At 38.1% G+C, this 16117-nt stretch overlaps 1 protein-coding gene across 3 annotated transcripts in view; it reads left to right on the top strand.

The window, feature by feature from the left end:
• Positions 1-16117, top strand: part of HSD17B12 (hydroxysteroid 17-beta dehydrogenase 12) — a 163842-nt gene that overhangs the window by 102948 nt on the left and 44777 nt on the right. For all 3 annotated transcript variants that reach the window (XM_055281861.2, XM_063641851.1, XM_063641852.1), the window contains exon 4: positions 7681-7788. In XM_055281861.2, coding sequence (XP_055137836.1) covers positions 7681-7788 — 108 coding nt within the window. The remainder of the gene's footprint in view (positions 1-7680; positions 7789-16117) is intronic.

The following is a 16117-nucleotide window of genomic DNA, read 5'->3' as shown; positions in this document are numbered from 1 at the left end:
CATCATGCTAATTAGAATGGCGTGCAATTTAAAACTTATGAATTATTATGGGCCAGGCACAGTGGCTTATGCCTGTAATCTCAGCACTTTGGGAGGCTGAGGCAGGCGGATCACCTGAGGTCAGGAGTTTGAGACCAGCCTGGCCAACATGGTGAAACCCGATCTCTAATAAAAAAAATACAAAAATTAACAGGGCGTGGTAGCGGGCGCCTGTAATCCCAGCTACTTGGAAGGCTGAGGCAGGAGAATCGCTTGAACCCAGGAGGTGGAGGTTGCAGTGAGCCAAGATCGCACCATTGCATTCCAGCCTGGGCAACAAAAGCGGAACTCCATCTCAAAAAAACAAAAAAACAAAACAAACAAACAAACAAAAAACTGTGTAGGGTGGGTATTATTTTTTGTGGTTTTATAGGCTAAGAAATGGTATTCTTGAAAGTTCAAAGGCTTGAGTGAAGGGCCTTAGGCCAACAACCGGTTGAGTTGGCACTCAAGTGCAGGGCTTCTAACTGCACCCCAGGCTCTTCAGTGAACCCTGCTTTCATACTGCTAGCAGTAGCATCTTGGAATCTTAAGTGTAGTAATCTTAAGAATGATGTTTTGGGCCGGGAGCAGTGGCTCATGCCTGTAATCCTAGCACTTTGGGAGGTCAAGGCAGGCGGATCATCTGAGGTCGGGAGTTCGAGACCAGCCTGGCCAACATGGCAAAACCCTGGCTCTACTAAAAATACAAAACTTACCTGGGCATGGTGGTGGGTGCCTGTAATCTCAGCTATTTGGGAGGTTGAGGCAAGAGAATCGCTTGAACCTGGCAGGCGGAGGTTGCAGTGAGCCGAGATCACGCTACTGCACTCCAGTCTGGGTGACAGAGTGAGACTCTGTTTCAAAAAAAAAAAAAAAAAAAAATGAAGAAGAAGAAGAAGATTTTGCCTTTTTCTCCCCTCAAAAAATAAAATTCAGGTACTTCTGTTGACCTTTTGTTTACCAAGTGCAGAAAAATCAACATCGTCATATGAAAATTTCTTCAAGAGTGGTTTGTTCAAGAGTCTACAATGCCTGGACCAACTGTAGGACCAGAACTTTCAAAAAGATGGAGCCTATTCACGTCCTATCAATAGAACAGATTCATGCAGCATAAGGTTTTTATTTATTGCAGGTGGTTGTTCTAGTTAAAGAGGCTATAATGAAAAAAATATAATAACCTTGGCTTAAAATAAAGAAATGCTTGGTTTGAGATAGAATCCTGATGAGCTATGATTAATTTTTTGGCTTGACTGAAAGTGGATCTCTTCATGTGAGATTAAAATTGTCATGAATATTTTTCTAAGGGCAACATAAAAAGGGAAATAGACCATTATTTGTGTAGCATCTCTGCTCATTGTAATTAAATGGGCCTTTAAAAATGGAGTCAGATCAATTATTCCCTTCTAGTACACAATCACCTTTTCCAAAACCATATAAGGCAGGCTTTCTTTGTTGGGGGATGTCTCACCCCAAGGGATAGTAGGGATGTAAGGATACCGTAAGGCCTGGGAGTTGGTGGGGAAAGAAGACAGGAAAAGAAGGGAAGTGGAGAGAAATTCGTTAGGGGACTTTGTTTTTTTTTCTTTTCCTCTTAAAATTAGAGAAAGTACAAAAGACTTGTCTTGCGTCTTTTAAATCTCTAAATACTGTAAAACATAATTTTAGTGAAAATGGAGAGGTTTTTTAAAAAACGTGCGAGACATTTTTATGGTTACAAACTGAATTTTATGAATTTATATTTAAGATGCTAAAATTGGTACGCAATTGAATATAGTGCTGTTTCTCTAAGAGTCTCCTCTCCCCAACTTATTATCTTTTCCAAGACTGGAATAAGGGAGATTGGTCCATGACTAAAATATCCTCAACCTTCATGTATGTGCCTCTGAGCCAAGCTTGGAGTACTTTATTCATGAGATGGGATGGTTTCTAAGGTTTCTTATAACTCTAAAATGTTTGAATTTATATGAGAATGATAGTCCAGACCCGTGTATGACAGATGGAGGAACTGAATTGTCTCTCAATTTAACCTTTTTTTTTTTTTTTTGAGAGCTGGAGTCTTGCTATGTTCTCCTGGCTGGTTTCAAACTGCAGGGCTCAAGTGATCCTCTTGCTTCAGCCTCCAGAGTAGGTGGTACTACAGGCGTGCACCACCACACCCCACTCTAGCTTGTATTATAATATGCCTAATGTTCTGTCTTATACATACATTTCTTACCAGCATGTAAGAAATGTAATTTCTATAGGGAGGAATTCAAGAAGTATTGAGAAAATGATTTTAATAAATCAGCTGTGTTGGCCTAGCTTTATTTACTCATTTAACAAACATTGAGCAGAATGACCTCTGCTTTATGCCAGACATGGTGCTAGCTGCAGGGAATACAAATATGACAAATAATCCTCCCTGTTTAAGAAACAGACTCTTTGCTTGATATATTAAGTGCCTCGTAGGGTTGTATAGAATGTCTCTAGGAGCACAGCAGAGAGTGGAAGTAGCTTTACCTTGGAGGAAATGGGAATAGTGAAAAATATGTCCAGGGATGCAGTAACATGACTTGAATCTTAAAGAATGTTATAATAATGTTATAATATGGAAAAAGTGAGGAAGGGTGATATGACAGAAATTTCATAATGGATAGTACCTAAAACTTACAGGGGAAGGCAGGCTGTTTATTTGGAGCAGACGTAGGGACAAAGGAGAGTCAACATATATATTTTGGTTTTATTAATAGAAAAAACACAAATAACACACAAGTTTATGTAGATTAGACTTCTTTTGTAACGTTCTCAGACTTAATATCCCCAGCCACCTAGGGGAAAAACTTGAGGAAAGTCCTTCTAAAATCTTTAAAATTATTCTTATAGAAAGAGAAATTTAAAAGGAAATGTCAATTTGTTGAGCAAAATGAAAATGATGATGGCCAGAGCTGGAAGTATGGTAAACATAAAGCCATTCTGAATATATTTATCACCTTTCTTGGCTTGCACCTGAAAATGTGTGAGTTTTAATATTGAGAGGTGTTTCAGCAGCATCTTGAGACTATTTGAGGGTTCAGTTCCTTTTCTGTCGATTCTAGACTTGACCTTGAATGAATTCTGAATACTCTTGTGTTGTAAACAGCAGTGTGACTGTAGGAGTGGGGCATGTGCTCTTGCAGGTGATGGAATGGCTTGAGGCCAATGAGGATATTCATTATTCTATAGCATTATAGTTATAAATAATATTTGCTTTCTGCTTTTCCACAATTGTAGTTATCTGATTTTCAATGGAGCAGTAGATAGAAAGGAGTGAATAGTATCAGTGTAGCTTAGCTTCATTCCCCACTTTTTATGCCAAAGTTGCATTTCTGCCTCCATTTCTAGTTAGTTGACTGCCTTGAGCAGTTCATACCAGTTTTTTTCTTCTTGGTGTTTGGTCTTAGCCACTAGGCTGAGAGGCAGTTGGCCAAGACCATCTGAGAATTATTTTCATCTGAAAATAAAGTTGGGATGGGTCATGACTATATGTAACCACAACTGTAAGTAGTGGGATGCTAGCTCATACAATTTCAAATACCGACTGATTTGTCAATAGGCATCAATAGTATTGAGTATCTGTATATATCATGGAATTCTTTAAGTCTTTAAGAATTTACGACCACAAGATTTTACTGTGAGATATTTAAACAAAACATTTGAATAAATGGAGAGCCCTGAGGGAATGCCACATTGTCATTCTTTAATTGAAATGTTTAATGCAATCCCAGTCAAAACTGAGACTAAACAGGTGAGGATAAGCAATACATTTTCAAAAAAGAAGAACAACAAAGTAGACTTGCACTACTAGAAACATTAAAACCCATTTTAGATCTAGCATAACTAAAACTAGGGCATTGTGAAAGAACAGAAAAATAAGATAATAAACAGACTATACTTCTGGAATCAGAATCTTGTAGGTACAAGCTGTTCAATCACTTTAAACATTGACCTGGATCAGCCATTGGATGAGGATGCTATGGAAAGAGCGTGATCTTGGACAAGGCAACTCTGCAGCTGAGGCTGACACCCAAAAGCTGTCTGCTGGTCATACTCCCACAATTAGGGCAACATGAGTTTCATTGAAGGGGCAATTGTGTAGCTCATCTCTTATTCATTGTAACCTCCAAATCCAATTGTGCATCTTTATCCTACACACTTATAGGATATTGATTTTAACTTATTTCAACTCCTACTCTGGAAAAAAGAGAGAGGCTGTGTCATTTCTTAGACTTTTGTAATGAGGGAAGGATCAGAGTCCCAGAAGAAGTACTACTCCAAAAACTTTAGTAAAGTGCTCATTCTTCCCTAGCAGTGGGCTATTGCTGAGTTGTAGACTGGTGGTTTTATGAAAAAAACAGGTTGGGGAGGTGTGAAGGTGGAAATGAGAGCTGTGTTATGAGTATCTGGTATCTACTTCTGTTCCAGGTGCTTAATTCACCCTTATACTGATGTTTAAAGTTAGAGGATTCTTGTCCATTTGTCTTGCCTTCTGTTGGCAGGGTCACATGCAGGGTAATAGGCTATGGGAAGGGGGAAGATGCCTAGATTTACTTCTAGGCTGGTCTCCAAGCCCCAAGTTCAAGCCTCCCGAGTAGCTGAGACTACAGGCACACACCATCGTTCTCGGCTTTTCTTTTCTAACGTAGGCCAGCTAGCTCCCACCTTAGCCTTCTAGAACCCCCCCCATTATAATTCTTATTCAATTTCTTTGGCCCAGAAAGAGACAGTTCCTGTCCTATTCTTATATGTGCACATCTATTTTTGATTCACAGAACTCGATGGTGGAGGTGGAGGCAGTTCATGGAATTCTGAAAGCCCACCCACCCATGCCCCTTGTCAATAGCATGCATGTACCATAATCCTTGGAAAGGAAACGTGGTGGGAGTCTGCTGGATTCTTCTGGGGAAATTTTCTTTCTATAAAAGGGCCATATCACGGAGACATACGATCTCTGCCTCTGAACGCTGTTGTCTGCATGCGATGCATGGAATGGCACTGGCCCTCCAGGAAAGGAGCCAGCCTAAGGGAAAAGAGAGGAGGGTGGGAAGATCCCAGATCATTTGTGCCATTGTTGAGCAACTGAACAAAACAGAACCAAGTCCTTGTCTTCTTGAAGCTTAATTTGAGTCAAGACATATAGACAAGCATGTACATTATTCAGATACACTACCTAGTATATTAGAAGGTGGTAAGTACAATGGGATAAAATAAAGCAGGGAAGGGCATGAGGGGTGCTGGGGGGGATGGTTGCATTTATTAAAGGGTGGGCAAGGCAGGCTTCTCTGAGAAGGTAACATTTGCTCAGGGACCCAACAGAGACAAGGGATGTGGAAGAGCATTCCAAACATAGGGAATGGTAAGTTTAATTCCTGAGTGTACGCGGACAATATTCTGTATCTAAACAACTGCTAGGATCCCCTATGGCTAGAACTGAGGAGCAATGGGGAGAGTAGTTGGAAGTGAGTTCAGCCAATAAACTCACGCCATTTATTAGGCTGTTGCCAAAGCCTTTTGGCTCTTACTCTGAGTGAGATGAAATCTCTGGAGGTTTGTGAAGAGGTGGGTATCATGGTCTGACCTATGTTAAATAGGAAAAGCCGGGAATGATGGTGTGTGCCTATAGTCCCAGCTACTAAGGAGGCTTGAGCCCAGGCTTGAGACCCCATCTCTTAAAAGAAAAAAAAATGGAAAGGCTCACAATAGAGGCAGTGAAGAAAAGTTGTTTTTTAAAAAAGACAGTGTTCACTGTATTAGAACATGATTCTGGGAAATCTAGGTATGAGTTCAGAAATTTTAATTAACCTCAAAAACTTGTACCAGAAGCCATTTGCTTATCCTAATATGAATATGAAGAGCTTGCTTTGGTTCATTACTAAATAACATTTTTTGTGGAAGTGTCATTGAATCTTTTTAGCAACATATCTATACAAAACTCTACAATGTAAGTATGTACATTCAGCAAATCTTGTGAGATGCAGAAGAGTGAATTTGGTTCAGGAGTTGTGGGCTGGCTTTTATTGATAGAAAATTTCCTGAATGTCAATGCCTAATACTAGTATGGAAAAATAATTTGCTTTTCAAAATAAATAGATAAATTTACCTTATGTTATTCTTGAATGCAGTTTTTCATTTAATCAAAGGTATTTTTAACCTTTTGTTTTGGGGCTTTTTTTTTTCCCCTTGTGAATCTGTGGCTATAATAAAGTCAGCATTCTTTATTTACTGGTGATAAATTCTGTGAAATGTTAAAGTAGACATGTTGGACCAGCTATTGTGAAATTACAGCTCTGTCTCTAACTTCCCATTACATGAGCACACCTATAACTCATTTATATTAGCACAGTAAGTATACCTTTAACACCAAAAAGTTATTTTCTAGGTCAATTCTTCTTTTCAGTTTATTCATGGATTTCTACCTAGGGTCAGTACTTTTCATTAAGTCTAACTAAGAATCAGATCTCTCATGAACCAACTCTTTAGTTTTAGACAAATCCTTTTAGGTCAAGAATACATACCTCCTACGAGGATTAATCCTGCATGCTCTGTGATGAGCTGACATTGACTTTGACTGAAGAAAGATTTATTTTTGGAAGCAGGATTTTAAAATTAATTCTTTTGAATTCTCAGCAAGTTCTAAAGAATAAGCATTCCTAGCTCACTGGACTCGACTAAGTAAACTGAGTGGAGATGGTTGAGGAGAGAAAGAGGGTCCAGCCTTTATGGACTGCCTTCTGCGTACCATAGGTATCAATGTGAGCCTCACATCATCGTTTGGGTAGAATTATCTTCATTTTCACAAAAGGATGCTGAGGCTCAAAGAGGATGTGTGACTTGCTTAAAGTCATTTTGCAAATATATGTGGAAATGAAATTGGTGCTCATGTCTGCGTGACCTCAGAGCCTGTGCTATCTCTTCACAGGGGCTGACTATTGAAGACAAAAGTAAATACTGTACATTAACTTAGATGAGTTTTGTTCCTCCATGGTCTCATTTCTGAAGCTATTATTTTCATTAGCACTGTTTGGACCTTAATAGACTTGTGTAAAGTAGAATACTGAGTTGTTTCTTGTGTTACTTTATTCCTTTATTACTGTGCATTTCGTGTGGATTTTAAAATGTAGTGATTATTAACTATTAACCAAGCTCCCAAATTATAGTAAGATCCCGTTCATTTTATTTCCATTGTGATAAGATAGACTTTTTGTTTTAATGTATCACACTTTAAAATATTTTACAACATGAAGACTTCTTCCTGAAGTTACAAAGCACCAATTTACAATTAAAATCACAAAGCCAGTGATACTTAAAGAGTATATAGCTTTATGATATGAATCATGTTTTATTATTTGTACCTAAGGGTCTAAAAGTAGTTCTCATTATTGATTTACAAAAGAAGAACTGATTAAGGAACATTCAGCCAGCTCTCTGTGACGACATTGGAATTTTTATTGCAGAACTAATGTGTTGACTCTATATCATCTCTTAGATGGTCTCATGATTGCTTAGAATTATCCTGGTCTAAATTTTGTATCAAATTGGGTGGGGGGAAACGTCTGAAAGGATAATGCCATCAAATGCCTTAATCTTCACTGCCATGTACTAATTTTCCCTATCTCTCCCCATTTGTGTTTTCTGTTTCCCTAGAAGAAAAATTCAAAGTGGAGACAAGAACCATTGCTGTTGACTTTGCATCAGAAGATATTTATGATAAAATTAAAACAGGCTTGGCTGGTCTTGAAATCGGCATCTTAGGTTTGTATTTTTGCCACATTTATAGATTCTTCTTGTATTTATTATTTGACTTTATGACTTTGGATGTTAAGTGGTAAAATGAGTAATGAGAAAATTGTCTTATGATTACATAAGACATTATCAGTGAATAATATCACTAGATGACATTAATATATACGTTTGAATCTGTGTTTTTAGTTCTATATTAACAACATACAATTTTGGTTATTTTCCTTGTTATTTCTCTTATTCTCTGTGTGTATTTAGATATGCATTTGTCCCTGGGTATCTATGGATATAGGTTCCAGGACCTCTGCAGATGCTCAAGTTCCTTATATAAAATGCCTTAGTATTTGCATATAGCTTATGCACATCCTTCTGTATACTTTAAATCATCTGTAGATTACTTATAATACCTAAAACAATGCCTACACATCACTTCATTTGTGCAGATTTAATGTGTAGACACGCTGGTAAACTCAAGTTTTGGTTTTTGGAACTTTGTGGAATTTATCCCCCCCAATATTTTTGATTCGTCTCTTTTCTCCCCAATATTTTTGGCCCGCCCTTGGTTGAATCCATAAATGTGGAGCTCACAGATAATAAGACTGATGGTAGTTATATTGTAATAATCCTTTAAGGTGGATGGTGCTGACTCATTTACATACAGTTGAGGAAATGAAGGCTAGAATAATTTATTCAGCCTTTTGTTCACTATTACCCCCCTGAGAAGACTTCAGAGATTTCTCCTAATCTAACTCTCATGAAATTTTAGTACCACAAATACACTGTATAGATCCGATTATGTACTATATGTATATCTCTGCTTTATAAAAAAAATGCAAATAAGATTCCTACCCGACCCTGACCAAATTTCATCTATTCTGTGGAGCTCTTCCCCAGTTGAAAATGGATTGTTTAGCAGGGCACATAAAGATTGAGTGGTTCAGCTGGGGTTCAGTCTTGTATTTTTTTTTCTAAGTCTTATTCCCCTTTTGTTACATCTCAGCTACCTTGCTCTTATTACCAGAAACAGATGCTTTTATTTGGATAATCAGAATATTGAACTTTGTTATGGAAACAATTCAGAAAATTGTATAGGAAAAAAAAATGGGCTTCATTAACTTTCCCACCATCTTTGAGAGTCATTTCTAGAAAGAAACAGGGCATCTGGTTCCGAAAAAACTAGACTTCCTCATTAAATCTGTTTATCCCACTGCCAAAATTGGTGGGAACCAACTAATTGCCATTGTTTGTTTAGTTGGGCTATAAAAGTTGGATAAATTAAGATAATTTTTTAAAACATTTTCTAACATTTCTTTAGTCGTAAAGACCCCACCTCCCTTCCTCATCGTATAAAAGAATGGTCTTTTACATAATTTCCATAATAGATAAGACAGTTGTTAAAAATCAATTAAACAAGTATAGCCCCGCTAGCCAGTTGCACCTGGCTTTCACATGCTATCCTTTCCCAGCTCCTGCCTGGTCCATATCACACATCACCATGTCCCATATACCGACACCACTACTCCCTCACTTATAGGAAGACCAGTAGGCAAAAATGAATGAAAACACAGGTCTGGTTTTTGCCTTTGTGTTTGCATGTTCTTAAATATATGTATTGCCGGGAGTCCTTCACAGTTTCCTCTTCCTTAGCCTAGATCTGAAATACATAAAGCACCACTGACATCTGTAAAAAAAATCTTGACTTCCTTCACCTAGATCTGGAATACGTAAGTCACCACTGACATCTGTAAAAATCCAAATCAGCAATCATAACTTACAGTTAGTATGGAAGCTGTCATGGTTCATCTTAACCTCCTTTCAAACTAGAGATGCACTAGGGGATAAAGGCTAGCTTAGGCTGAAGGGAGATTGAGAATCCCTAATGAAAAAAGACTGAGAGAGAAAATCTTACTGCTTCTCTTGAGCTTGTGCTCTTAGAGAATGACTTACTTTCAGAAATAGTTAAATTCATCACAGTTGTGTTTAGTTTTGCATAAACTTTAGCTGCTTTTCACGGAAACTATAGATGCTCTGGGGCTATGGCATTGGCATTGGAAAATGTTGGGCATCGCATTGCTGCAGGGCTGGAGGATTGTACAAGTCACTCTTTAGCTGTTCTTTCCTGCCCCCTATATGGAAAGGCTTCAGTATGAGTTTAGGCGTGATAGATCTGTTAAGGATGAGCATACAGGATGCATGGTCTCTAAATACTTTTTCCCCATTTCTAGAATCCTAACACTTATATCAATACATAAGTACTGATATTTAGACATAAGGACTGATATTTTCCCAGGCCCCATATGCTAATGAACCACTGTTTTGATAGCCTAGTTCCTTAGTAAGTTGCTGTCAGTTAACAATTTGTGCCCCTCCTCATTCATTCATCAATCAGTGAACTAGAGATACAACAATGAACAAGAAAGCTATACTGGGCCGGGCGTGGTGGCTCACACCTGTAATCCCAGCACTTTAGGAGGCCAAGGAGAGAGGATCACCTGAGGTCAGGAGTTTGAGACCAGCCTGGCTAACATGACGAAACCCCATCTCTACTGAAAATACAAAAATTAGCTGGGCAGGGTGGCACACACCTGTAGTCCCCGCTACTCAGGAGGCTGAGACAGGAGAATCGCTTGAACCTGGGAGACAGAGGTTGCAGTGAGCTGAGATTGCACCATTGCACTCCAGCCTGGGTGATAGAGTGAGACTGTGTCTAAAAAAAAAAAAAAAAAAAAAAAAAAAAAAAAAAAAAAAATCTATACTGCATTATTTATGTAGTATAATGTTCTAATAAGAAATATAACACAGAACAAAATAATTATCTATGGGATAAGTGTTTTGAGTAGGGAAGGACAGGGTATAATAAGAGTATGTGGGGGACAGGGGAGTTGATACAGGGAGAAATAATGGTAACTTGGCCTAGCCAGTGGGGTAGGAAAAAGGAGGATTCCAGAAACATTTATAAAGGAAGTAAAAGAAGCAAGACTTTGTAAGAGATTCCAAGTGGGAAGACAGAGAAGAGAGAATTTATGGATGACTTTCAGGTTCTGGCTTGAGCATCTGCATTAACACTGCATTTACTACAATGGAGAATCCTTGAGGAGGAGCCTTTTGGGGAGTGAAGATCATTTAAAACTGGAAATCTGGGGCTCCTCTAAGATGTCTAAGTTGACTTGTTTAGTTGATAGTTGGAGATATATATATATATGTATATGTATGTATGTATATGTATATATATCTAGATTTCAGTAGAGCTCTGTTCTACAGATATAGTTTGGAGATTAGTCATCTATGAGTAGTAATTGCATTGAAGCAGTGGGCCTGGAGATCATCCAAGGAGAATGGAGAGAATGTAAAGAGAAAACTGAAGACAGAGCTCTTTTGACTTCCCTTCCTTCTTGTCAAAGGCTGCCCGGAATAGATAGCATGAAGTGGGAGATAGTTTTCTGCATGAACTCAGCACTGTTCAATAGAAATGTAACACAAGTCACATTTTTTTAAAGTAAAAAGAAACAGATGAAGTTAATTTTTTTTTTTTTTTTTTGAGATGGAGTCTCACTCTGTTGCCCAGGCTGGAGTGCAGTGGCACGATCTCTGCGTCACTGCAAGCTTTGTCTCCCAGGTTCACACCATTCTCCTGCCTCAGCCTCCCGAGTAGCTGGGACTACAGGCGCCCGCCACCACGCCCGGCTAATTTTTTGTATTTTTTAGTAGAGATGGGGTTTCACTGTGTTAGCCAGGATGGTCTTGATCTCCTGACCTTGTGATCTGCCCGCCTCGGCCTCCCAAAGTGCTGGGATTACAGGAGTGAGCCACCACGCCCGGCCCAGATGAAGTTAATTTTAATGTATTTTATTTTAGCCTACTATATCTAAAATATTATTAATATTTCAATATATAATCCATACAAAAAATTTTAAGATATTTTGCATTCTTTTTTAATACTAAGTCTTTGAAATCTAGTATATATTTTCCACTTAATAGCATATCTCAATTCAGACTAGCCACACTTTCCGTGCTCAGTAGCTACATGTGGCCAGTGGTTACTGTATTTGACATCTCAACTCTAGTTCACCTTGGGCATCTCTCAACCTCAGTTTGTATGAGGGAATTATGAGTATAATTTATTGATTTTTCTTAGCTTTTAAGCAGTGGTTCTCAACCAAGGACAATTTTGCAGTGTATGGCAATGTGCTGAAATATTTCTGGTTGTCCTTCTTGGCTAGGGGAGGGTAGTTCTACTGTCCCCTAGTGGGTAAAGGTCAAGGATGCTACTAAACATCCTATAATGTGTATAGGACAGCCTTCCACAGCAAAGAATGATCCGTCCAACATGTCAGTAGTGCTGAGGTTGATAAACCCTGCTTTAAAATTATACTGTCCTTAAACAGTTCAGATTGGATACTTACTGAAAGATACACAACTTTGATTTTGATTTCTAGTTGGTTGCAAATCAATAATAAAAATCATTATAGCTAATGTTTACATAATCCTTTAAAGTGTATAGCTGAACTTTTGCATACATTATCTCATTAGCTGGGCTGTAAGTTTAGTTTTCTTCCTACTCTACCACAAATGTTTCCTTAATCATAAGATTTATGTAATTATTATTGACATTTATTAGCACGTATTTTATACTTGGATTGTAATTTTAATTTCTCAAGATTTTTGATGGAACTATTAAAATACTTCTGTGAGTTAAATTTTATTACTAGGTCATATTTCAACTCCATTCTTATGGTTCCTTCACTAGTATGGGTATAACCCTCTAGAACTTGTTGTGGGGAGGTCTGATGTGTATATGTTTTCTTTCTCTTATGATTACCTGAATTTATAGCTCCATCAACTTTCTTCTCTCCCTCATCCCCATCCATATCCCACATACTCTCACCTCTGTCTAGTAAGGGCAAAATAATTTAGTTTCCTTCCTCTGCTTATGCAATTCTCACTTTTATAACATTCTCTAAAATATTCTATGTATAGATTGATTTCTAGTAAGACCTAGGAATCCATATTAAGTCATAGGAAGGAATTTTTTTCTACCAAGTTTTAATGAAACTAGTAAGGGTGATAAGAAAAACAAATCACCAGGGTACACCGCATTTGTTTGAAGTGTTAAGCACCAAACAGTCAGTGCTTAATAAAGAAAATTAATATTTTCAGAATTACAAAGGAAAATGCTAAAGCCCTTAGTCATGAAAGAAACATTAAGTTTTCAGTAAGATAAGTGGCAAGGAAACAGCCATGAATTGTGAGAATTTATCCTGAAAGGTCACCGTAACTTGATGAGACTATAAATGCTTAAGGTTGAGAAGTTGGTTTCTTAACCCCGTTACGTAAAAAAACTAAGCATCTACTGTCTTCTTTCAGGCAAATGCCAAGAAATACAGATTTCAGAAAGCTTATAAAACTTTGGCTATTTAGAGAAAATGACATCCTTACTGCTTTGAATAAGCAAACAATTGGTTAACAAAGTGTGATTACTGTAATGCTTTCTTGATTCCTTAGGAGAGACTCTCATGTGTGCTCCAGATTGGTTTGGAGGACTTTGCACAATACATCTCAGGGAGGCGTAATTTACCAAGGCCAAAAGAGTAGGCTTGGATTTGAAGTATGCCACAGACAATACTTTTTTCAAATTTTACTACTATGACTTTTTTAACTTTGTGAGATTCTGTATTATAGAAGGAGAAAGAAAGGTCCTCTTGGAAAAATATACTTAGTTTGTGATTCCTTTAAAAAATCAGCCATAGCTTTATTCAAGCTTTTAATACATTCTAGACAAGAATTTCCCCATGCCAGATGCTCTCAAGGCCGTCTCTGCCCATAGTGTTGATGGCGTATACAAGTTGTAGCATCCTCAGCTGGTACAAGGTGACCTGTGTTGCTCTACTGGCTTAGTGCATTCAGGACTTTTGTCATCCATCGACTTTTTTGATTCTTTCCATACGCATTGCTAATAATTTTAAGAAGCCTCATTTTAACAACAACAACATGTGTAGATAATAAAGGTCAGTTGATTGCAAAGAATCACTGATTGCCAAAGCTGGAATAGAACTTATTATTCTCTTTTCTTCCTGTGCCCTTTATAAGTGAACACTTGCTCCACCAATGTTCTTGGTGAATTATTTTTTAATTGGTGTCCTTCCTTTTTCAACTGAATGCAAACTCTTTGTTATCCTTGCCTGTGCAACCACTTTCCTCATTAAACCTTATGGATTTGGGGAAGCAATTGTGTTGCATTTTTCTCCCGAAAACCTAGTGTTTCTCAGAAGGTTCTAGGATAGAGAATAGTTGAATATAAATATTTTATTTACCAAACTGAAAGATAGTTTGAGCAAAGATACCCATCAGAGTTAAGATCAGAGTAACTCTGTCTCTGTGTATACTTACATTTTCAAAGTTTCTGAACAAAAGACCCAAGAGTATTATTAGCTACTTGGGGAAAGGACTAGTTAGCTTCCAAATGGCAAACTCCTAGTTAATGGGTTTGGGATCCATAGATGGCTTCCTTATAATTCAGTCCCCAGAGAAGCAAAGGAAGAGGAATAGATGTAGGCCTAGGAGAGAGAACCAAGGCACTACAGGAATAGTGCTGAGGAAAAGTTTTCTAGGATTGCTTGGAAGGAAGGGAAATGGAGCATACTAGGAGTTTATGCAGCTTCCCGGTCCCTGGTGATTAAGGAAGTCACAAATAAGAGTCTTATTTCTTCAGAGGCTTTAGAAATACATAATGCTACAGATTCTCTTCTTGCTGTTCTCAATGTTACAAATCGTTTTAAATTGCTCTCATTTGAAGTGTAAATACCTCTAAAGGGCTAATGGCACCTGTCATTTAATTCTTACTGGAACTAGTATATTCAGTTTATTCCTTGTCTACTTCTTGCTGGGTCAGTTGGCTATTTTAGTTAGTGAAAGACATGGAAAAGTCATTTGAAAATGGAGAACAATAGTCTTAAAAAAGGAAACTGTGGTAGGTTGATAATCAGTGGGGTGCAGAGATGGAGACACACAGAAGGACAAAATACAATTATGTTGAGAGAGCACCAAAGGGAAACTTAATGTAGTTGGAATTATTATCCCCTACCCCCGCTTTTTGTCTGTAGCCCAGTATATGAGGATCGGGCTTAAGAAAGCGCAGAGGCTATTATTCTAGGTATATAGGAAAGGGTTATAGGAGGATCATGGGATGATAGTTTGGGGAAAGGGCAGGATATAACTTTTGTGCTTTCTAAGGGTATAAAACATTTCCAAAACTTACCTTTTGTAATACTGCAATCACATTTTATTGCTAACCACCCAGAGTTACTGCAGACTCCACAGGTTCAGGAACACAGCCCCCAACAAAACTGCCCTCAGTTCACATGCTAGCTGCAAGTTTGGAGATCTTCAGACCATCTACACTTTTGACCAACTGGCTACAGATTCATGGGTTCCTATGACACCCTCGGGTTCAATAATTAGCTAGAGCGATTCATGGAACTCAGAAAAGCACTATACTCATGATCTTGTAGCTTTATTATGATGGATAAAAGTCAGGATTAGTCAAATGAAGAGACACCATAGGGCAAGGTCTACGGGGGGTCCCCAACACAGAGGTTCTAAGCCCTGTCCTGGTGGAGTCAGGACACCTTACCTTCCAGGCACATCCTTGTGTTCACCCACCAGGAAGCTCTACCGGGCTTCAGTTTCCAGAGTTTTTATTGGGGGTTTCATTACCCAAGTAGGCATGATTGATTGAATCACTGGCCATGTGGTTTAACTTGATCTCCAATCCTCCTCTCTTTTCTTTAGGTTGGGCTGGCTTAAAGCCCCAGCCCTCTAGTCACAGAGTTGGTCTTTCTGGTGTCCAACCCCCATCCTGGGTCATCTTGATTCCACTACTGAGTATATATCAAAAACGAAGAAAATCAATATATTAAAGAGATATCTGCACTCTAGGTTTATTGCAGCACTATTCACAATAGCCAAAATATGGAATCAACCTAAGAGTCTATCAGCAGATGAATGGATAAAGAAAATATAGTATATGTACACAATAGAATATTATTCAGCCATTAAAAAAAAATGTGGAAATCCTGTCATTTGCAGCAACATGGATGGAACTGGAGGTTATTATGTTAACTGAAATGAACCAAGCCCAGAAAGGCAAATATCACATGTTCTCACTCATATGTGTGAGCTTAAAAAGTAGATCTCATGAAGATAGAGAGTAGATTGGTGGTTACCAAAGGCTAGGAATGGTGGGATGGGAATAAAGAGAGGTTGATTAATGGGTACAAATGTATAATTAGATGGAAGAAATAAGAGCTGGGTTAGATCATTTGGATGACTATAATCAATTGTA

Source organism: Symphalangus syndactylus, chromosome 6 (assembly GCF_028878055.3).
Source record: "Symphalangus syndactylus isolate Jambi chromosome 6, NHGRI_mSymSyn1-v2.1_pri, whole genome shotgun sequence".
Taxonomy (NCBI): Eukaryota; Metazoa; Chordata; class Mammalia; order Primates; family Hylobatidae; genus Symphalangus; species Symphalangus syndactylus.
Note: the sequence above shows the minus strand (reverse complement) of the source record. Positions and strands in the feature narration are given on the sequence as shown.